The following is a 23,819-nucleotide window of genomic DNA, read 5'->3' as shown; positions in this document are numbered from 1 at the left end:
AGGTAGGAAATATCTGGTGCTCAGTGGTGAGACTTTTTTGTATTACCTCTTAAGGCTACATACACACGACATACTGTCAGTTTTTCATGTCCCCCAGAGTAGCCTCCAGCAGTAATAATGTGCAGAGTTTTATTTTTAAGGCAAAAATATGCAGGCTCTTCTCCTGATGCTGAAGGACCTGCATAGAGATGAGCGAAGTTTTAAAAATTTCCATTTGGCTGCTTAGCTGATTCTATTTAAATTCTATTTATGTTACAAATTACTTTGTCACAAATCGCTTTCCATTGTATGGAGTGGGCGCAATGACGAGGAACGGCGATCATGCCACCTCCCGTCATTTAACTTCTTAGAGCCTGTGTTCAATGCAGTTTGCGGCATCTGTGCCTCACATTCAGCCTTTCAGGGGTTAACAAGGAGTTTAAAAAAAAATAATCACCTCTTCCACTTGCTCGCGAAGAGGCCATCCGCTCTAGTCTTGTAGTCCTCACACTCACCGCAGGTCCCTTGGTGGGTTTTCTTCAATCAAAAATGGAGTGGATTGCCTCTCCGCAAGCAAGTGCACATGGAAATTTGGCTTCGCTACAAATAGATTTTTTTCCTGAAATTCAGATCAAAGTTCACTTTGGATACTTTGATTCCCACAACACTAGACCTGCACTGCCAGTGGGGTGACGGCACCATGCGTTCCTAGTGGTAATACTGGGAGCACATGGTGAAGTCATCGTGTTGGTAGCACAGGGCGTTCAGCATCAAAAGAGGAACAACTGTCTCTGTGCGTGCAGGTAGATAAGGCAAATTTCGACTAGAGTACCCATTTCAAACTGACATTTAATGGATGCACTTCTGTCTAATGGCCAATAAAACTGCACCTAAGAGGTTAACTGCCGTGGATTGCAGCGCCCTGTAATAGAGGTCAGGTGCCGGCTATGGGATTCTGCCGCCGTCACCAGCCTCCTGTATTTGTATTAAAAGGTTACTTCTCTTCATTGGTGGCGCAGTGCGCCCCATCCTTCCCTCAGTAATAAAAACATTGGTGGCGCAGTACGCCTGCCAGTATTATAATCATTGGTGGCAGTGGCCATAGGGTCCCCTCCCCACCTCTTCATTCATTGGTGGTGCAGTGTCAGCTTCTGATCGAAGCCCCAGCAGTGTAATCCTGGGGCTCCGATCGGTTACCATGGAAGCAAGGATGCTACTGAAGCCCTGGCTGCCATGGTAATCTCTCTGCTGCTGTGTGTACTATGCACAGGGCAGCAGGTAGAGTGTGAAGTCCTATTCACCCTCATAGAGCTCTATTAGGGTGAATAGGACAAGGGATTAAAAGGCTAATAGTTATTCAATTAAAAAAAAACACCAAAATATTAAGTTTAAATCAGCCCTTTTCCCAATTTTACATATAAAATATATAAACAATAAATAAACATATTACATATCACCACTCCCAAAAAAGTGCGAACTATTAAAATATAAAAAAAATAACAGGAAAAAATAAAAATAAAAACCGCACGATTCACCATTTTTTTGTCACATTTGTCCCCCGTAAAAATAGGATCGGACTGTTCGATTATGGGCCAGACATTCCATAAAATGCGGAATGCACGCTCCTTTTTTTGTGATAATTTTTTTTCCGCGTGGTATCGAATGGTATCGAGTATCGTATTGCTATTTTATGGTAACGAAATTAAATCCAAATTTTGGTATCAAAACAACCCTACTTGCGATGCATTTATACACACTAAGAATAAGTAAACCAGTTTGGACAGAGTTCGGTCCAAGTGAATGTCGACGGGAAAAAAGCACTAGGGAGGAAGAAGAAGGGGTCACACATGACCCTGAGAGGAAGTGGGGGGAGGGCTTGCCCTGATTATCAGCCTGGGAGCTGTTGTGGAAATTTTATTAGGATGTGTTTTTAGTATATATTGTGTATTGTCATCATGTCTCTCAGTGTCAGGGTAAACCATTGGAGTGGATATCTTCCCGTGTATGTCCTGTCACAGCTGCTGGGCGCAGAGGTCTCCGTCGGCGAATGGTCCATGTGCTATGCACTGGGCTGTGAGCCGGGGGAGACTGATGTGTTCAGCAGAGCAGTGTTTTCTTGGCTGATGTATGGACGCCGGCTAGGGCCCCCGCGCAAGACGCGGATTAATTGGTTTGGCATGGATGCATTCGTTAAGAGAACAATATAGGAAAGGAACGTGCGTTTGTTGTCTCTAGTGCGCCTGATCAGCCACTGGAAATAATGACGTTGTCCTGTAAATAAACATGCATGAGAATCATAGTAACTTTCTCTGGCATTGATCACTGAGCAAGGCTGGATAAAGTTCCCTCCAGTGGTAATGGTAGATTATTGTATACATGTGTTTGTTAGCTGGCTATGTTATTCTAAATGATGGTGGTTTCTCATCTTCCTGTGTCATCACTTCCTGTATGTCATCACTTCCTGTATCCTTGTTATATGAAGTAAGTGGTCGGGTGATGGGCCAGCCCCTTTTCTATTGTTAGTGTGACTAAATAAAAGTGAACAGACTGGGCAGGAGGGGGAGGCAGTGCTCAGCAAAACTGAACATGCTAACACCTTTGTCTGTGTCGTGAAGAGATTTACCTTTCCTTACACAAAGTCTGATGCGAGCGGATTTCTACTATAAATATTTCTATTACAGAGCCAATCAGTGCTGCAGCAGGCAGGGAGGTGCCCTAACACAATGAGCAGGATGCAATTCTGTGCTGACCTGTGAATGAGGGCGATTGTCACACAATGTCTGCCAGGAAAATGATCGTAGGCAGTCAGGGAGAGTCAGAAATCAATCAAGGTTTTTTCCAGGGAGAGTGAAGAAATACCACATTGTGTGTGTTTAACATAAATTAAGCCCCAAGCTGCAGTAGTGCGTTTATGTGAATTCTATTTACACAGGGTCGCAATGTAATTTGTTTGCGACTTGTTCAATTTCGTTAAACCAGCATATAGGTGATCGGCACCGATACACAGGCCAGCACACAAAAGTATAAGGGAGTGAGAACGAATTTAGGCACAAATGCATTTCCCTATGTCACACATTTTTTTATAATATTTTTTTTATTTGGGGTTGTTGATTATATTCAAAGAAGCAGCAGTTTTACTACACCTATACACAGGGTAGTGCACAATTTTATCTGAAAGGCCCAAAAATGTCCAGACTACGGAAGGGTTCCAAACGAAAGCCGGTAATTACTCACCGGTAATTCTGTTTCCTCATGGTCACGACAGCACCACCAGAGAGATGGACTCCTCCCCCAGGGACAGGAAACCTAGAGCACTAAAGGAAGCACTTCCTTCCCCTTCATCAGTGAATTACAGAGATCTAGGAAGCCTTCCAGTTAGTTAACAACTTAAAAAATGCATACAACTTAAACAACCAAAGAACAGGCTAACACTTTTTTGTGCACAAACAAACAAAAATAGAAGGGTGGGAAGTCCCGTGATGCTGTCGTGACCATGAAGAAAACAGAATTACCGGTGAGTAATTACCGGCTTTCTCACTGTCACGACAGCACCACCAGAGAGAATACCAGAGAAGAAAATTAGGGTGGGACCACCGCCTGAAGCACTTTACGGCCAAAAGTTAAGGAAGAAAAGGAACCCAAGTCCAGTCTATAGTGACAGAAAAAAGTGTGTGGAGACGACCAGGTAGCCGCCCTGCAAATCTGGTCTATGGAGGCCCCTCTCCTTTCCGCCCAGGAAGATGCCACCGCCCAAGTGGAATGGGCTTTCAGATTATCTGGAGGAGACAAACCTGCAGAGGCATAAGCTGTAGAAATGCCTTGCCTGATCCATCTAGAGATGGTGTCTCCTCTTACTTTGTCCCCTTTATTTGGCCCTGACACCTGAATAAAGAGTCTATCAGACTTCCTGAAGTCTTTAGTCCTGTCTATGTATTCCAGAACACATATACGTACATCCAACATATGAAAACGCCTTTCTCCTTCGGAAGAGGGATTAGCACAGAAGGAGAGCAGCACCACTTCCTGGGACATATGAAAAGCAGAGACCACCTTGGGAAGAAATGCTGGATCCGGCTTAAAGATTATTCTGTCTTCTAGGATCTGAGTATAGGGCTCTCTGACAAATAAGGCTGCTAACTCCCCTACGATCCGATGTTACTGCGACCAAGAGGGCGGTCTTCTGAACTAGCAGTCTGAGAGGAACATCAGCTAAGGGCTCAAAAAGAACCTACACATAAGGACTGATGAACCACTGAAAGGTCCCAAGATGGCGATCGTATCGGTACGGATAACTGCAGTCTCTTGACTGACTTAAGGAATCTGATGATCCAGGGATGATCCGCAACATCTGGCCAAACAAAGCACCAAGGCAGAAACCTGAACTTTAAGAGTGGCCACTCTCAGCCCCTTTTCCAGACCTTTCTGCAGAAAATCCAAAATATCCGCCAAGCTGGGTTTTCCCGGGTCAAAGGAAGCAAGGTTAATCGTGGTCAGAAATTTTCTCCAGATCCTGACATAAATCTTATACGCAACTTCTTTCCTGCTGGCTTGTAACGTGGAGATGACGGCATCAGACAATCCCTTAGCTTTTAAGGTTAACCTTTCAAAAGCCAAGCCGTCAAATGGAGATTGAGCACCTCCGGATGACATACTGGGCCCTGTAAGAGTAGGTTGGGAAGCTCTGGAAGGACCCAGGGAGCACCCAGCGACATGGCTCTTAGACAGGAGAACCAAGCCCTCCGAGGCCAAAAGGGAGCCACCAGGATGACTTTTGCCCTTTCTTCCTTTACTTTTTTGATGACTCTGGGGACCAGCGTACGCTAGGTCCCAATCCCATTTTTGAGATAAAGCGTCCACTGCTAGAGGTCTGTCCGCCGGAGATAAGGAGTAAAATCTGATGACTTGCCTGTTTACTCTCGTTGCAAAGACATCTATCTAAGGCTTGCCCCATAAGGCCGAGATCTTCCGGAACACCTCTGGATTTAACTTCCACTCTCCTTGACGAATCCTGTGTCTGCTGAAATAGTCTGCTCTCAGGTTCAGGTGTCCTCTTAAGTGAACCGCTGATATTGAATTTAGTTGAGATTCTGCCAGAGAGAGAAAAACTTTTCCTCGGACTCTGCCACCAGCAGGAAGTCGTCCAAGTACGGGATGAAGATGTCGTCCCCCTCTCTGATGTGGGCCGCCATCTCGGCAATGATCTTTGTGAAGATCCTTGGAGCGACGGCAATGGTAGGGCACAGAACTGTAAGTGCAACAGATGGGAGTTTACATGAACTGCCAACCTAAGGTACTTCGGAAAGTCCTTATGGATGGGCACATGGAGGTAGGCGTCCCTTAGGTCTAGAGATGCCATATAACAGTCCTTTGTTAACAGATTTATAGTTGACTTCAGGGTCTCCATCTTGAACCGATGGCAAGTGAGAAACTGATTCAGAGGCTTCAGATTTATGATGACTCTGAAGGTATTGTTTGGCTTTTTTTTTTTATAAGGAAGAGAGTCGAATAGAAACCCTGACCTATTTCTTCTGCTGGAACCGGAACCAGAACCCCTTTTTCCATCAGGGATAAGACTTCCAGCTGGAGAGAAGACAGACCCGAGGGACCCGATGGACATTTTGTGACTATGTAACAGGTAGGTGGCAGGCTGATGAACTCGAGACAGAGACCATCCCTTATGGTCTCTAGGACCCACGTACTCCTTGAAATTAACTGCCACTCTGCCAAGAAGTTTCTTAGCCTGCCACCTACCCACAAGACCCCGTCATTGGGGGCTGGGCTTTTTAGAGAAGGAAGAGGAGGGCTGGTTAAACATATAGTCGCTACCTTTACGGGAACCCCTCCATCTAAAGCCTGACTGGCCTCTACCTCTATCCTGGCCCCCTCCCCTTCCCTTCGCACAAAAGGACCGGTATTGCCTAGAGGACTGAGGAAGAGGGAACCCTTTCTTCTTATCTCCCGCTTTTTCTAATAAATCTGTGGACCGAACCAAAAAGCAACTCGCCCTAACATGGCATGGCACACAATTTATTTTTGAAGCTGAGATCGGCCGACTAGTTCTTTACCCATAGAGCCCACCTAGCCGAGTTAGTCAAGGCCCCAGTCCTAGCGGCTTGCCTAATTGCGGGAAGAGAGGCAAGCAGTTGCTCCTTAGGAACTTCATTCTGGATATCTTCTGAGAGCTGGTCAATCCATAATATCATGGACCTAGCCACTGAGGTTCCTGCTATGCTTGGTTTAAGAGCTGCCCCCGTGGATTCCCAGGCTCTCTTAAGGAACCCCTCTGCCTTTTTATCCATAGGCTCCCTAAGAGACCCAAAATCTTCAAAAAGGTAGAGAACCCTTTCTAGAAATTCTGGCAATAGCCACATCAATTTTAGGCGGATGATCCCAGGAACTGGTCTCTGCGTCATCAAAGGGGTATTTCCTCTTTATGGCCCTAGGAATAAATGATTTTATCCGGGTTCTCCCATTCCCGTTTAATAAGTTGGGACACAGTCGGGTGTATAGGGAAAACTTTCCTTTTCTTTACTTCAAGACCCTCAAACATGATGTCCTGGATAGATTTCTGCTCTCTAGCCTCCTCCAGACCCATAGCTGATCTTACTGCCTTGACCAACTGATCTGTATCTTCACATTGAAACAACGGTCTGCCTGACATATCATCTTCAGACCTTTCCGACTCTTCTCCTGCATAAATGTAAGAGAAATAGCTGGAGCAATATCATATACCTCGAAGAAACGGTCGGACAAGCCGCAGACTATACCTGAGTCCGAATGGGACATAATTAAACCTTCTTCCTCAACATCAGATAGCACTGGGACAGAAGGGGCAACTGCCGGCTGAGGTGCAGGTGACGTAAGCGTTGGCAAAACTCCTCTTAGGGAGGCTTCCATTTGGTTCTTGACCATGTCCTGCATGTGCAGTAGTAATGACGCAGTTTCTTGCGCAATAACCTTATTAGTGCAGCTAACACATTTAGGTTTATTATAGTCAGCCGCAAGACTGACTTTGCACATGGCACATTCTTTGCTCTTAACATTTTTAGATTTCCTCGGACCCTCATCCTAAAAAACAGTAACCATACCAAGGGTAAATAAAAAATGTATTCACAAACCAAACGCATACACTCACCACCTCGCCCCACGGTACCGTAAATGGGACCTTGGTAGAAGATTCTGAATGAGCCCTCCTGGAGCCTGTATCCTCACTGGAGACACTTCTGGGCAAACACCCCCTCCTGGAAGCTGAATCACCGACGCTGGCTGTTCAGTTCACTTAATGGAGGCAGAACTGCAGCCAAAGGAACTCCTTTTAAATCTGCTGCTCTGAGCAGGGAGAGTCGGCGTCTGACTTCATCAGTAAGCGCCACCTCCCTCCTCCTCCCCGCTCCCAGCGCAACCACGCCGGAGCACAGGACCCATCCTTTACACCATTCGCAGCGGTGGCGAGAAGCGGGCGGAGGGAGCAAGAGGTGGGCGGCAAGTCAAAGGACCTGCAGCTGGGGTGAACGAACCGGCTCCACACCGGGATATGGGGGACCTAGCTACCCTGAACTACCGGGATTTCTAACTTCCTAGGTCCCCCAGCCAGACCCTACACAAAGCCCACCAGGCTATGAGATTACTCCAGGCTTCCTAGGGACAGTAAACCACTGATGAAGGGGAAGGAAGTGCTTCCTTTTGTGCTCTAGGTTTCCTGTCCCTGTGGGAGGAGTCCATCTCTCTGGTGGTGCTGTCATGACAGGTGGAAAGACCCAGTGCCAGAATGTGGGTAGTAGCAGCACCAACTATCCGGCCAGAAGTAGTGGTAGTAGTATTGGTAGGCCGCAGTATAGTCAAGGAGAAAGAGGATGGGATTGTGGATTTCATGCCTCACTCTCCTCTCAGTCGCAGCATTCTACCATATCAATGGAGGCTCCATTCCTTGTTTTGGTTTAAAAATCACTGGTGGAAATCACTGAAGTGTGGACTAGGCCTAAGAAGTAGCAAGCAAACCTCACCACACTCTATGGGAGACAGTCAAGAGAGTCTCCCTGTTGACGACTTGTATGAGAGCAGTCAGTGTTTGTACTGCCCTAAGGAGAAGGCCGCAGACCCCAGGCATTGCCATGTGAGTGCTGGTACAAGTGGACCCCGCAGCCACGGTATTGGTGTTGGGGGCAGTGACAGTGGCAGTCAGGGAAGCAAGGGAGGGGAGACAGAGAACCCACCAGGTCCTTCTCAAGTGTGCATTGATTTTTCTATCTTGCAACTGCTGTGTTCATGTAATATATCTGGTTCACCAGCAGGTGGCAGCGTATATGGGAGAGCTATCCTTAGACAGAATGGAACTCACCATTCCATTCTCCCTCCTTTGGGCAAAAGTGGACCATTCCTTCCTACCAGAAGGGAGGGGTGGCAGTTCTAGTTTATTCCAGTTGAGACTCCATATTGGATCGGGGAAGACATGAAAGACATAGCAGCCAGAGGAAAGTATTATTTGATGGAGCAGGAGCCACCAAAGGGAAGTAGATTATAGAGCACCCGGACTCCTCAATTCAAGGAGGGGGATAACAGCCCAAGGCACCCCAATCCAAGGATACCAGAACCAACCAAAAGTCCAGGAACCAGACCCAAGCAAAGTTTAGCACAGTAGAGAGAAAGTAAGCAGAGTTATTAAGCAAGCCTGTCAGCCCAGCAGATAAAGAGAAAAAGCACAGTTACCAAATTTGCCTGCCAGTTTATGCCAAAGCCTGCTGAAACCAAGAGAAAGCCTGAATGTAAGAAAAGCCTAAATATTGTCAGGAATCAAGTTTACCCAAGAAAAGCTGCTGTTAAAGTTTACCAAGTTCTGGACTCAAGTTATTCTTCATCCCCTAACTCAACTATTCCCCTTTATTTGCGTCGGAGCCTAAGCCTGGGGTCCCGCTCTATCCAGGTAGGAGCACCGTGACACATAGAAACTATTAAGAGCCGTTTCATACCATTCTGCATTCCTCTAAACCAGGGCCAGCGTGTTGCAAATTGGTGTCACAAGCAGGATTCAAATACTTCTGCGCCTTGAAGACCCCCATCTGTAAAAACCCTGTACAAGTGACTTTATAGTATCTACACTCACCTAAAGAATTATTAGGAACACCTGTTCTATTTCTCATTAATGCAATTATCTAGTCAACCAATCACATGGCAGTTGCTTCAATGCATTTAGGGGTGTGGTCCTGGTCAAGACAATCTCCTGAACTCCAAACTGAATGTCAGAATGGGAAAGAAAGGTGATTTAAGCAATTTTGAGCGTGGCATGGTTGTTGGTGCCAGACGGGCCGGTCTGAGTATTTCACAATCTGCTCAGTTACTAGAATTTTCACGCACAACCATTTCTAGGGTTTACAAAGAATGGTGTGAAAAGGGAAAAACATCCAGTATGCGGCAGTCCTGTGGGCAAAAATGCCTTGTGGATGCTAGAGGTCAGAGGAGAATGGGCCGACTGATTCAAGCTAATAGAAGAGCAACATTGACTGAAATAACCACTCGTTACAACCAAGGTATGCAGCAAAGCATTTGTGAAGCCACAACATGCACAACCATGAGGCGGATGGGCTACAATAGCAGAAGACCCCACCGGGTACCTCTCATCTCCACTACAAATAGGAAAAAGAGACTACAATTTGCACGAGCTCACCAAAATTGGACTGTTGAAGACTGGAAAAATGTTGCCTGGTCTGATGAGTCTCGATTTCTGTTGAGACATTCAAATGGTAGAGTCTGAATTTGGCGTAAACAGAATGAGAACATGTATCCATCCTCTGATGGCTACTTCCAGCAGGATAATGCACCATGTCACAAAGCTCGAATAATTTCAAATTGGTTTCTTGAACATGACAATGAGTTCACTGTACTAAAATGGCCCCACAGTCACCAGATCTAAACCCAATAGAGCATCTTTGGGATGTGGTGGAACGGGAGCTTCGTGCCCTGGATGTGCATCCCTCAAATCTCCATCAACTGCAAAATGCTATCCTATCAATATGGGCCAACATTTCTAAAGAATGCTATCAGCACCTTGTTGAATCAATGCCACGTAGAATTAAGGCAGTTCTGAAGGCAAAAGGGGGTCCAACACCGTATTAGTATGGTGTTCCTAATAATTCTTTAGGTGAGTGTACTTACTGCTGTAGAGTGTGAATCTGCATCAGTTGCAGTACTGTGGTAAAACAGTGGTTAATCGGCCATCTTGGATTTGGGCATCGTATATTGAGAGAAAGACATCCACCCAGCAGAGAGAAGGGAACCAAACAGTCCACCTCCACAGAGGAACTATCCTTACAGCTGAAGTAAATAAAGTGCTGAGCAGGGAAGTAGAAGCGGCAGCCATCTTGGAAAAGGAAAAATACAGTTCCAGCTTTCCTGGATAGAAACCTAGAATGTGTCGGCAGATAAGAACCATTTGGCCCATCTAGTCTGCCCAATATACTGAATACTATGGATAGCCCCTGGCCCTATCTTATATGAAGGATGGCCTTATGCCTATCCCATGCATGCTTAAACTCCTTCACTGTATTTGCAGCTACCACTTCTGCAGGAAGGCTATTCCATGCATCCACTACTCTCTCATTAAAGTAATACTTCCTGATATTACTTTTAAACCTTTGCCCCTCTAATTTAAAACTGTGTCCTCTTGTAGTAGTTTTTCTTCTTCTAAATATTTTCTCCTCTTTTACCTTGTTGATTCCCTTTCTGTATTTACAAGTTTCTATCATATCCCCTCTGTCTCGTCTTTCTTCCAAGCTATACATGTTAAGGTCCTTTAATCTTTCCTGGTAAGTTTTATCCTGCAATCCATGTACCAGTTTAGTAGCTCTTCTCTGAACTCTCTCCAAAGTATCAATATCCTTCTGGAGATATGGTCTCCAGTACTGAGCACAATACTCCAAATGAGGTCTCACTAGTGCTCTGTAGAGCGGCATGAGCACCTCCCTCTTTCTACTGGTAATGCCTCTCCCTATACACCCAAGCATTCTGCTAGCATTTCCTGCTGCTCTATGACATTGTCTGCCTACCTTTAAGTCTTCTGAAATAATGACCCCAAAATCCCTTTCCTCAGATACTGAGGTTTCGACTGTATTACTGATTTTATATTCTGCTCTTGGGTTTTTACGTCCCAGGTGCATTATCTTGCACTTATCAACATTAAATTTTAGTTGCCAGATTTTCGACCATTCCTCTAGTTTTCCTAAGTCCTTTTCCATTAGGTGTATCCCTCCAGGAACATCAACCCTGTTACAAATCTTTGTGTCATCAGCAAAAAGACACACCTTACTATCGAGGCCTTCTGCTATTTCGCTGATAAAGATATTAAACAATATGGGTCCCAGAACAGATCCCTGAGGTACCCAACTGGTAACAGAATTGGATCCTGAGAAGCAATGTCCAGAGGTCTGCGTGAGTACTGCTGGGGAAAATAACCTTGCTGGAGCATCACACTGCCCAAAATTGAGAAGTTGCAGTGACTCTAAAAAGGAGCCATGCACCAATTCTGCTGCAGTTGCCCATAGAAACGTGCACTTAAATTGCCGTCTAGCTTACATTGACCCCTCTAGTCTGGTACAGGGTATCAAGAGCCATGTCTGACAGTGAGGATAACACTCAGCGGGACCGCAGCGATCCACCAGCAGCTGCAGCCACATGCATCATGCCTCATAGGCTACTTTCACACTCGTGTTTGGTGCGGATCAGTCATGGATCTGCACAAACGCATCCGTTCAGATAATACAACCGCATGCATCCGTTCAGAACGGATCCGTTTGTATTATCTTTAACATTGCCAAAACGGATCCATCTTGAACACCATTGAAAGTCCATGGGGGACGGATCCGTTTTCTATGGTGCCAGATTGTGTCAGTGAAAACGGATTCGTCCCAATTGACTTACATTGTGTGTCAGGACGGATCCGTTTGGCTCAGTTTCGTCAGACGGACACCATGTTGTTGGCCCATTCTCTGTTTTGTCCGCACCCAGAGGATCATGTTTTGTCTGGACTCTGCCCCAGCCAAGAACTGTCTCCAAGTTGCGCCCACCAGCGCCCAATACCCTTTTCCCCCCCTTCTCAGGTTAAGTGGGAACCCCACCTGTCTTAAAAGGTTCTCACTAAAATTCCAATGACATTGCAGTGATGTGTAACTTCATTCTACCTCACAAGATCAATAGTGGGAGCCCCGCCTGTGTTTTCTCAAGCCCATACCATTTACCATTCACGGGTCGGGAGCCTTCCATATATTTGCACTATTTCTTGCACTAAAGTTTTACTGTTTCAGCAATGTTCAAGCACTTCAGCCCATTGTCAGCCTTGCTGGAAGATTCCTAACCTGCATTATTTCTCCCAAAAAGCCATCCTTGTTAGTACTCTCAAGTGATGGACAACACGGGGCACTTCCAGCGATTCTCGCTGTGCGGCAAGGTTCTCACCATGGTAAACACCTGGAGCAGCTACTATGGGCAGGGACCGTACATGTGTTTCTCGGCACATTGGGCCAATGTTTTTTTTGGCAGCAGTGAAGCAGGATCCTGGCAACAAGGCCAGGTCCTATTAACCCCCTCCCCCCATGATTGTGTCGGCCTGGCTCCATACACCAGGCATTTATCTGCCGCCTCCTCCGTGGACACATTCCCGTCCCCAACAGCAGCTGGGTGCAGGGTCACTCTCACTACCCCTCCTTCCTATGACATCCATCCAAATGTTACCACGCCGTGTTGGAGCTGATCAGCCTGGGAGAGGGTAACAACACCAGCGAGCAGTTGCTCAAGTACATCAAGCAACAAACATGCCACTGGCTGTCACCCTGCTGACCCCAACTGGGCAAGGTAGTCAGCGACAATGGGCACAACATCATGGCCTACCTGAAACTGGGCAAATAAGACATGCTCCCTGCATGGCGCACGTCATCAATCTAGTGGTGCTGGCCAAGTCCAGGAGACTGTCCCAGCACTTCAGTCACTCTTACATGGTGAGCAACGCTCTTTTTGACCTGCAGCGACAGAAAGACCAGCAGTAACACTGCTTGATCCACAATGTGCCAACTCGCTGTCTGCTCTACAGCTGTTGGGTGCACACAAAGGGAATCTGTCATGGAGGAGGAGGGTGATGAAGATGAGGATGAGGAGCAAGACGATAATGAGGATGGCCCCGGCCAAGACATGTACTCTTCTCAGTCTGGGGCTGAGACAGAAAGATGCGGTTACTCAGGCACACTGGCCAGAATGACCACCTATATGCTCGCTTGCTTATGCAGTGACAGGTGTATCGTTGACATCAAGCAGTCTGATGATTACTGGGTAGCCATGCTTTTAGACCCAGTCTACCAAGGCAAAATAGGGGAATGTTTTCCTCTGGCAGAAAGAAAGGACAAATTACGTTAGTACCAGGAAACACTGTGTACGCAGCTAGCGGCGGCTTAAGGAAAGCAGATGCATGCTGCCAGTGTGTCTGAAAGGGAGGCCTCTCCTGCTGAATCACCCCCTTCCCCCTCACCCAGGCAAAAGACGCAGCGGCAGTCATTTCTGTCTCTTCAACATGATGGAGCAGTTTTTCCATGTGTCACGCCAGACTGAGGCCGCCCGCCTCAACACCCACATTCAGGCCTACCTAAACTATGGCCAGTCTGTTGCATACCGAATTCCCTGACTCTATGGATTTCTTGGCAGGCAGACTGGAAAAGTGGCCTGAACTGGCAAAGCACGCTCTCTCTCCTTTCTTGCCCTGGCTCCAGTGTCATCTCGGAGAGGGTTTTCAGCACCGCAGGGGAAGGGGGGTCTGCGTGGTGACACCCAAACGGAACAAGTTGTCTTCCAACAATGTCTAAAACATCAGTTTTGGCAAAATGAACCAAGCCTGGATTCTGGAGGGTTTTCATACTCCTCCGGCTGATTACAATGTATAGCCCTTGCCCGCCTTACCCACGGTGCCCTATCCTGCCACTCTTGCTGCCTGTCTGCCTAACTAACTACTTGCAAACTAACTTCTTGGAAACTTCTCCTCCTCCACTTCCTCCTTTACGCAACTTCATCTGTACAGGTCCCTACCAAGTACAGGATCCCAAGCAAGCTGTATAGGTTGTTTCTCTTCCGCTAGTCCTTGTTGCATCAGCATAAGTTCAGATATGACCATTAGGGTGATGTTAATGCTTGCCCTAGTCTGGTGGACTCTTCGAAGGAGTATGCAACGTCCCTGATGAGCTGCCACTTCCTGAGCTCAAAATAACATGCTATTTGCTGTGGTGATCTCGTGGATAATAAAATAATTGACCTCTTCATGCTGCTCATAGCAATGCTTCAGCATATGCAAACTAGAATTCAAATGGTACAAAGGAAGATCATTTTGTCACTGCAATACCAGAAGGGCCATTTTAGCCACATAAGAGTGGCTGGACAGTCCCCTGGATATGACCAACATCTTCTGCAAGCCACAATACTTTAAAAAAAAATTGCTGTGCCACAAAACTTATTATGTGCGCCATACAGGGAACATATGTTATTTCCCCCAAACGAAGTATAGCCACAAGGTTTCTGCTATTGTCACTAACCAAGTTGTCCAGCTGTAGTTGGAGGAGAAAAATCCAGCAGGAAAAGTGCTAGTTGATGCACATTACCAACTGATCTATGTAGCTTCTCTCGCCCAGGCTCATCAGCTTTAAGACAACATGGCAATGCTTCAGTTTGCACATATAAAAGGGGGGAGAAGTGGAAGCAACAATGCTCTGTTTTTTGTGGGGATAGGTGGATGCCCATGGAGTAGGACGTGGATAAGCACCTGGTGTAGATCAGTTTCCATCTACTTTTATAGAATATTAATAAAAGTGAAGTTTTAAAATTTAATTTTGCCAAATGTGAAATTTGGCGACTAATTTGAAATAAAGTATTTTGTAAAATACGCCACACATTTGACAAGGGTCCCTTTTGTCACACCTTGTCGCACAGCATGAATTCCAAAGAGTGGCCCACATTCTCGGCCAAGTGGAGTACAAAGCAGGGATGGTTTTCTTTCTTGAGAAATCTTTCAACGAGGCAGACTGGAGTCCAATATGTGGAACGGCAGAAACGGCACCAACATCCAATTGGCCAGGTGGAAGTTTGGTTTGCACACAAGTGGATTATATATTTCAGTCATTAGGTCCCACGCTTCTTCCTGAACCTCCTCCTCATGCCTTATGACAATTGAAACTCTAAAGCCCCTTTCACACGGGCGAGTATTCCGCGCGGATGCGATGCGTGAGTTGAACGCATTGCACCCGCACTGAATACCGACCCATTCATTTCTATGGAGCTGTGCACACGAGCGGTGATTTTCACGCATCACTTGTGCGTTGCGTGAAAATCGCAGCATGCTCTATATTCAGCGTTTTTCACGCAACGCAGGCCCCATAGAAGTGAATGGGGTTGCGTGAAAATCGCAAGCATCCGCAAGCAAGTGCGGATGCGGTGCGATTTTCATGCACGGTTGCTAGGTGACGATCGGGATGGAGACCCGATCATTATTATTTCCCCTTATAACATGGTTATAAGGGAAAATAATAGCATTCTGAATACAGAATGCTAAGTAAAATAGGGCTGGAGGGGTTAAAAAAAATATAATTTTTTTTTTAACTCGCCTTAATCCACTTGTTTGCGCAGTCGGCATCTCTTCTGTCTTTAACTGTGAGCAATAGGACCTTTGATGATGTCACTACGCTCATCACATGATCCATCACCATGGTGATGGATCATGTGATGGACCATGTGATGAACGCAGTGACATCATCAAAGGTCCTATTGCTCACAGTTAAAGACAGAAGAGATGCCGGCTGCGCAAACAATTGGATTAAAGGGATTCTGTCACCTCGTATAACACAAATTCAGATTTTAAACCAGTCATGCTCCACAGCTTACCTTGAATCGGCTGTGCTGTTCTATATTGTAATCCGTCCAGTAGTTTTGCAGAAAAACTACTTTTATAAAACCCTGAAGGTGCCCAGAGGGGCGTTATGTTCCCCTTTGTGTGCCCAGTAACGCCCCTCTTACAGTGCCCAAAACGCCTTCCTCCAGAATCCCTAACCGCCCACAGAGCCTCATCCCTCTCCTCCCCCTCCCTGACGGCCGAGCGAAGTCCCGCGTAGATGCAGTACCCACTGAGGGCTGCGCCAGTGCGATTTGCTGGAGACTGAGAGCATGCGCCGAGCCCAGTGACGTCCGATGCTCGCGCGAGCCCTATTTTACTTGTTAACCATGTTATAAGGGAAAATAATACAATCTACAGAACACCGATCCCAAGCCTGAACTTCTGTGAAGAAGTTTGGGTACCAAACATGCGTGATGTTTTGCACTCGCGCGGAAAACCCTGTAGATACCCCCAGGCTGTTGCCAGCTCTTCCAGATCTTGTCTTGGGTCCCCACGGTCAGTATCAACTACTTCTAAATGGAGGGCTCCTTACCCCTCCTGGCGTGGAGTATTTCGGGGTCCCCTGGGACCTCCGATCTCGACTAGACGCTTACTGGCCAACACTTGGGCCCCCGGCACTAGACGCTCTTATCGGTCCACCTGGAAGGCTTGGGCTGGTTGGTGCATGGGACAGGACCTGGATCCCGTATCAGCCCCTGTTTCAGCCGTCCTTTGTTTCATGACGTCATTGTTCGATGAGGGTCGAGCTTATCGTACCATTAACGTGTACAGATCGGCCATTTCCTCAGCGCACCAGGGTTTTGATGGCTGCCAGGCTGGGCAACACCCTTTGGTGTGCCGCCTTCTTAAAGGTGCTCGCCTGTCTCGCCCTCCCAGACCTTGGTATACGTCCACCTGGGATGTCTCCTGTGTTCTGTCACTTTTTTCTTCCTGGCCTTCCAACACGGACCTCTCCCTACGCCAACTCTTGGCCAAGTTGGTTTCCCTCTTGTGTTGGGTATCCTGCAAGCGGGTTTCCGACGTTCAAGCCTTGGATTTTGCCGCTAGGTCCTTCACTCCAGACAGGGTGACTTTTCACATCTCTAGACGCACAAAGACGTTGTCGCGTTCGGTTTCTTACCCGGCTTTTCCGGCGAGACCAGCCTTGTGTCCCGTTGCTTGCCTTCGTGAGTATGAGTCTAGAACGCAGGTTCACCGCTCTCCTGCTTGTTCCAATCTTTTCTTCTCGTATCGCTCCCCCTTTGCTCCGGTGTCTAGTACCACTTTAGCACGTTGGGTCAAATGGATCCTTTCACCTGCGGGCGTGGACACTTCCGTCTTTACTGCTCATTCCACTCGTAGCGCTTCGGCCACCTCCATGATGGCTTCAGGGGCACGGTTGCAAGACATCTTAAGGGCAGCCGATTGGTCGCGGGAGTCCACTTTTCGGGACTTTTACTTTCGCTCGTCACCTCATGCGTTCTCTACGGTGGTCATGCAGCTTTGAACTTGCAATACGAAGCCTCCGTGTCTGGAATAAAATTGTAGGATTTTACTAGTTCTACAACGTAAAGTCATGATTTTAGTAAGACACGGAGGCGAGTATTGACCCGCCCGTTTGACTTCTCCCGCCCTGGCTTCATTCTTGGGTATGGTAAGTACGTTCTCTCAGGTGAAATGTTTGATTGCATTTTGTGATGTTTGCACATGTTTCCAGCTGCGTATCTGATTTTCCCACCTTTGGTAGGACGGTGTTGATTCGCCACGTTTTCTTCCTTCCCCTTTAGGTTGATGCCTCCAGGGTCCATTTTTCCGGAGTTTCCTTCGTGTTACCGCCATGCGGATAATTCTATGTTGGCAAGTCACACCAGAATTGTTCAGTTTCCAGTTCGTATGGTTCAAGTTCCTTTGGGGATGTTCGGAGTTCCACGGTTTCCAGGTCTTGGTTCGCCTGTTCGCAGAAGTGTTTACAAAGAAAGAGGAGGACTGTTAGGTGGAGCTGGTTCTTTTACTGGCTGGGTTAGGGGGAGTGGCTGGTTACCTTGGTCACTGGTGTTTTTTTTTCTTCCTGTGTCTGTTGCTGCTATAATTTTAGTATAGAAAGAGAAAGCAATACTCGCCTCCGTGTTTTACTAAAATCATGACTTTACGTCGCAGAACTAGTAAAATCCTACAATTTTAACTGAATCTGTGAATATAACGCTGAAAAAAACGAAAGACAAAACCTAAAAATGTAACATAAAATTGTAGTATGCAGTGAAGGAGTAGAATCTGTAGGTCTTCTCTACTTTACTTAGTGGTCACTACTCACCTGGGCGGTTATCTGTAGGAATGTCCTCTGTACTCTGCTCATCGCCCCTCACATATGTCTCTGTAGGATTAATATTGTTCAGATCTTCACCCGGATTCACAAGCTGTGAAAGAAATATTATAGAATCAGACGGTTAGAGAAGTCGAGTGGAAGGTTTTATATGACCACAAAAGATCAGTAATTAGAATGATGACAGAAGTGACCAGATAACAGGACTTATCTGACCCAAATATCTGCAGGTCTCCTGCATGAATCCAATCTGATTGCTTTGTTATTCTAACCAGAAGTTTGCAATGCAGGGAGAGTAGTCCTTATATTCCACCCCTGACATTAAATTGTGTGTATGTATAATATTACATTGTTTGTGTACATGTTGCTCTTGCTGGCCGCCCCAGGGCTGTGGGTACCCTGCATATCACAGTTTATAGTATAAGGACAGGGGAGAACCAGGGCCTGTGCAAGGATTTTTGCCGCCCTAGGCAAAGATCCATTTTGCCGCCCCCTCATGTCACTCACTCACTGACAGACACACACACACACTGACAGACAGACAGACACGCACTAAGAAACTCACTCACTGACAGACAGACACGCACTCACTGACAGACATACACTCACTGACAGACAGACAGACACTCAGACACTCACTAAATGACGTACACAGACACTCACTGACAGACAGACATACACCTTAACCACTGAAACACACACACACACAGAAACTCAGATAGACACTCACTTACTGGCAGACAAACACACACATATACTTACTGACAAACACACAGACACTTACTGACCGACAGACATCCACACTCAATGACAGACACACATACATTTACTGACAGAAAGACAGACATACATACACTCACTCACTGACATAAATACACAGGCAGACACTCACTCAGTCAAACACTTAAACACTCACCTCCCTGGGGTCCAGTGTGGTGCAGCTCCTCAGTCCTCCAGCGCGCCGTTTAGTATGCCGGGGCCAGAATTACGTCATATTCCAGCATCACAGAGGGCGCGCGAGGGAGGAGTGGGGAGCTGCTAGAAAGCCTCCCTTGCCGCCCGCCTCCTCTCCTCCGGTAATTTACTGGCAGAGCAGGCACCTGCCATCAGGGTAAGCAGATGCCTGCTCTGACATATTTAAGAAGGACCTCCACCTCCTGGCTCCCTGTAACGGCGCTGGGGGCGGCTCAAGAACCGCTCGCCCAGGGCTGCAGCCCCAGTAAGGGGGAGCCCACCAGGGCGCCCCCAGGAGGCCAGCGCCCTATACGAACGCCTAGTTCGCCTATATGGTTGCACCGGCCCTGGGGAGAACACAGGAGAGGTGAGAACTGATTATCTGTCACCACTAGAACACCCTGCTTATCACTGTCTGTAGTATAAGGGACAGGAGAGAACACAGGAGAGGTGAGAACTGATTATATATCACCATTAGAACACCCTGCCATCACTGTTTATACAGGGAGTGCAGAATTATTAGGCAAGTTGTATTTTTGAGGATTAATTTTATTATTGAACAACAACCATGTTCTCAATGAACCCCAAAAACTCATTAATATCAAAGCTGAATATTTTTGGAAGTAGTTTTTAGTTTGTTTTTAGTTTTAGCTATTTTAGGGGGATATCTGTGTGTGCAGGTGACTATTACTGTGCATAATTATTAGGCAACTTAACAAAAAACAAATATATACCCATTTCAATTATTTATTTTTACCAGTAAAACCAATATAACATCTCAACATTAACAAATATACATTTCTGACATTCAAAAACAAAACAAAAACAAATCAGTGACCAATATAGCCACCTTTCTTTGCAAGGACACTCAAAAGCCTGCCATCCATGGATTCTGTCAGTGTTTTGATCTGTTCACCATCAACATTGCGTGCAGCAGCAACCACAGCCTCCCAGACACTGTTCAGAGAGGTGTACTGTTTTCCCTCCTTGTAAATCTCACATTTGATGATGGACCACAGGTTCTCAATGGGGTTCAGATCAGGTGAACAAGGAGGCCATGTCATTAGATTTTCTTCTTTTATACCCTTTCTTGCCAGCCACGCTGTGGAGTACTTGGACGCGTGTGATGGAGCATTGTCCTGCATGAAAATCATGTTTTTCTTGAAGGATGCAGACTTCTTCCTGTACCACTGCTTGAAGAAGGTGTCTTCCAGAAACTGGCAGTAGGACTGGGAGTTGAGCTTGACTCCATCCTCAACCCGAAAAGGCCCCACAAGCTCATCTTTGATGATACCAGCCCAAACCAGTACTCCATCTCCACCTTGCTGGCGTCTGAGTCGGACTGGAGCTCTCTGCCCTTTACCAATCCAGCCACGGGCCCATCAAGACTCACTCTCATTTCATCAGTCCATAAAACCTTAGAAAAATCAGTCTTGAGATATTTCTTGGCCCAGTCTTGACGTTTCAGCTTGTGTGTCTTGTTCAGTGGTGGTCGTCTTTCAGCCTTTATTACCTTGGCCATGTCTGTGAGTATTGCACACCTTGTGCTTTTGGGCACTCCAGTGATGTTGCAGCTCTGAAATATGGCCAAACTGGTGGCAAGTGGCATCTTGGCAGCTGCACGCTTGACTTTTCTCAGTTCATGGGCAGTTATTTTGCGCCTTGGTTTTTCCACACGCTTCTTGCGACCCTGTTGACTATTTTGAATGAAACCTTGATTGTTCGATGATCACGCTTCAGAAGCTTTGCAATTTTAAGAGTGCTGCATCCCTCTGCAAGATATCTCACTATTTTTGACTTTTCTGAGCCTGTCAAGTCCTTCTTTTGACCCATTTTGCCAAAGGAAAGGAAGTTGCCTAATAATTATGCACACCTAATATAGGGTGTTGATGTCATTAGACCACACCCCTTCTCATTACAGAGATGCACATCACCTAATATGCTTAATTGGTAGTAGGCTTTCGAGCCTTTACAGCTTGGAGTAAGACAACATGCATAAAGAGGATGATGTGGTCAAAATACTCATTTGCCTAATAATTCTGCACGCAGTGTAGTATAATGGACAGGGGAGAACACAGGAGAGGTGAGAACTGATTATCAACAACAGAACTCCTTTCTCAGTGAATGTTGCATCTCTGTTTAAAATTCCCAGGCAGGGATATAGGATATGAGAAGCCTCTTAGAAATCTATAGATGCATTGTAAGACAGGCAAAAGCAGAAAATTTGGTCAATTATGGTTGACAAGTTTTAGTATCACATGGTGCAAGCTGCTCCAAAAATTGTAGTCCAACCCTTGTTGCAACTACAAAAGGTCTGCAGCAGTTCACAGAGAAGAAGGTCAACTTAAAAAAGTCTCCATAGGCAGAAAACATATAATAATGGTGGATAAAACAACATTGGACACAAGACCTACAGAGCCTTCTACAGATTATAGGAAACATTTTATCATACTGTATCTCCACCTACCTGATCATCCTGTGGAAGAAGAGGACTGGGACATCTCTCCAGTGTTCTTATCTCTTCCTTAACTGTAGGAAACACATCCAGTGACTGAATTCATTCCTTACATACAGATAATGAGAGAACGTGTGGATTTAGTCATGTCTATTACCTGGTGATGTAAGGGTCCGGTGATCCTCCATCATGACGTTCTTGTACAGATCTTTGTGTCCTTCTAAATACTCCCACTCCTCCATGGAAAAATAGACGGTGACATCCTGGCACCTTATAGGAACCTGACAACACAATGATACAGTCATCACCCAGATCCCTTCATAGCGTTCCTGTATAATGTCCCAGCATTCCCAGCAGTGTCACCTCTCCAGTCAGCAGCTCAATCATCTTGTTGGTGAGTTCTAGGATCTTCTCTCTATTGATTTCTTCATGTATCAGGGGGTGAGGTGGAGGCTCCATGATTGGGCTCAGGGTTCTTCCCCATCTTTCAGACACAGGGGCCTGACAGCGCTCACTAGAGGTCTTCTTCACTACTGTGTAGTCCTGGTTATGGAGAGACACAGTAATAAATATCACTCCATACATTTGGAGTCCCTCACCTCTCCAGTCATGTCCATCTGTTAGAAACATAGATAAGATGATGTAATATGACATCATCAGAACCTCTCACCTCTCCAGTAAGCCAGAAGAGGATCTCCAGGGTGAGATTTATTATACTCTCCGCCATCTTGTCCCTGTCCATTCTTGTCGGGTCAATCCGTAGAAGTATCTTATATAGAAGATATCCACTGAGCGGATCCTATATTGTAGGAACCTGAATTGAATGAAGATGAGACAATGTAAAATCATAAAGAATCTGATGTAAATTACAATTACTGGAGATAACAGGAGGAGACATTGAAGGAGATAATAATGTGTAAATGTTATTTTTTCTCTTTTTGTATAAATTGAAACATGAGTTGAATAGCTTAGTCAAGGCCGATCCATGTGTGAGGTCAAAGCAATTTCATGGTATGTCACACGTTCCTACAGCGAATGAAAGATGTCATTAGTGATGCAAGTATGAACAGCAAGTGACCACTATAGACCCCAATGGTCAGGTGATATACATGCCGCCATCAGAGCTCCGACCAATACTGTCCCTGCAGTGACGTAAACAGAGTGAAGGAGACCACAAGAGCCTCAGTGCTGGATCAGTGGAGGATTCTACAGGTCCTATGTTATCTGGGTAATTGTAAAACGCTTTGGAATACGTTGACGATATTATTATTACTATCTAGACAGACATTGGGTTGGCAGATTTTGTTTTGACAGCTCCTCATGACTAGAGATCAGCAAATTGAAGTTGACAAAGTGGAATTCGATCCGAATTTCAGGAAAAATTTGATTAGTCCCAAAGTAAAATTTACTAGCACTTTGTGGTAACGAATCACATTTTTTCTAAAATGTCTGCTGCACATGTTACAAAGTGAAAGTAAGAAGCCTGGGAATGAGGGAGCACCCACAATGCCATGCAGACAGCCAATCAGCAGATAGCCAGCCCTGTGATGTCACAGCCCTATAAAAGGCCTCCTCATGCCCGGTCTCTGATATTTTACAGTGAACTTAGTGCAGGGAGAGACGTTACACGCGCTAGGGACAGTGATCAGGAAAGAAATTATTCCCCAAAAAATTGATCAGTATAGGGAAAGATTATTCATAGTGTAGGGAAAGGATAGGGAGGCATTATCCACACTGTAGGGAGAGAGCAGGGACTAATAGGGGAGTGTAAAGCCTGGGCAATAGGGACTATTCTATTACACCTTGCTGCACTAATTGGAGTTACTAAAAGTGATCTATTACTACAGATTTTAGATTGTTTTAAACAGTAATTGCAGTAATCCTAGCATCTGTTATTGGGGTGAAAGTGCGGTGTCATGGACGATGACGATGATAGTTGTGTGGGAGTTAGTGTTGCAAGCGATCAGACACGTGGCCCTGAGACTGGGGAGGGTGACATCAGTGACGTGCAGACAGTGGCAGACAATGATGTGGCCAATCGCACAAGGAGATGGGTGAAGAGGGGGCTTGTCATCATCAGTAGAAGAGGATAAAAAATTCCAAAGAGACTTATACGATTACAAACATGATCAGATATATGAATGGGGTAGGAGAGAGAACCCCTTCTCCAACCCAAAATCCATTTAAAAAAAGAAAAAAACAAATAAAAAAGGCAAAGTACA

General features: G+C 46.0%; 2 protein-coding genes across 3 annotated transcripts in view; both read right to left on the bottom strand.

Moving 5' to 3' along the window:
- The window catches only part of LOC121003547, a 28,656-nt gene extending 10,970 nt beyond the window's left edge, over positions 1-17,686 (bottom strand). For both annotated transcript variants that reach the window (XM_040435450.1, XM_040435449.1), the window contains exon 1: positions 17,607-17,686. In XM_040435450.1, coding sequence (XP_040291384.1) covers positions 17,607-17,676 — 70 coding nt within the window. In that variant the 5' untranslated portion in view covers positions 17,677-17,686. The remainder of the gene's footprint in view (positions 1-17,606) is intronic.
- Positions 1-23,819, bottom strand: part of LOC121003535 (gastrula zinc finger protein XlCGF26.1-like) — a 1,829,815-nt gene that overhangs the window by 80,083 nt on the left and 1,725,913 nt on the right. The gene's annotated exons all lie outside the window — the stretch shown is intronic.

This window comes from Bufo bufo, chromosome 6 (assembly GCF_905171765.1).
Source record: "Bufo bufo chromosome 6, aBufBuf1.1, whole genome shotgun sequence".
In the NCBI taxonomy this organism is placed as follows: Eukaryota; Metazoa; Chordata; class Amphibia; order Anura; family Bufonidae; genus Bufo; species Bufo bufo.
The sequence above is the reverse complement of the archived record's forward strand: the minus strand, read 5'-3'. Positions and strand labels throughout refer to the sequence as shown.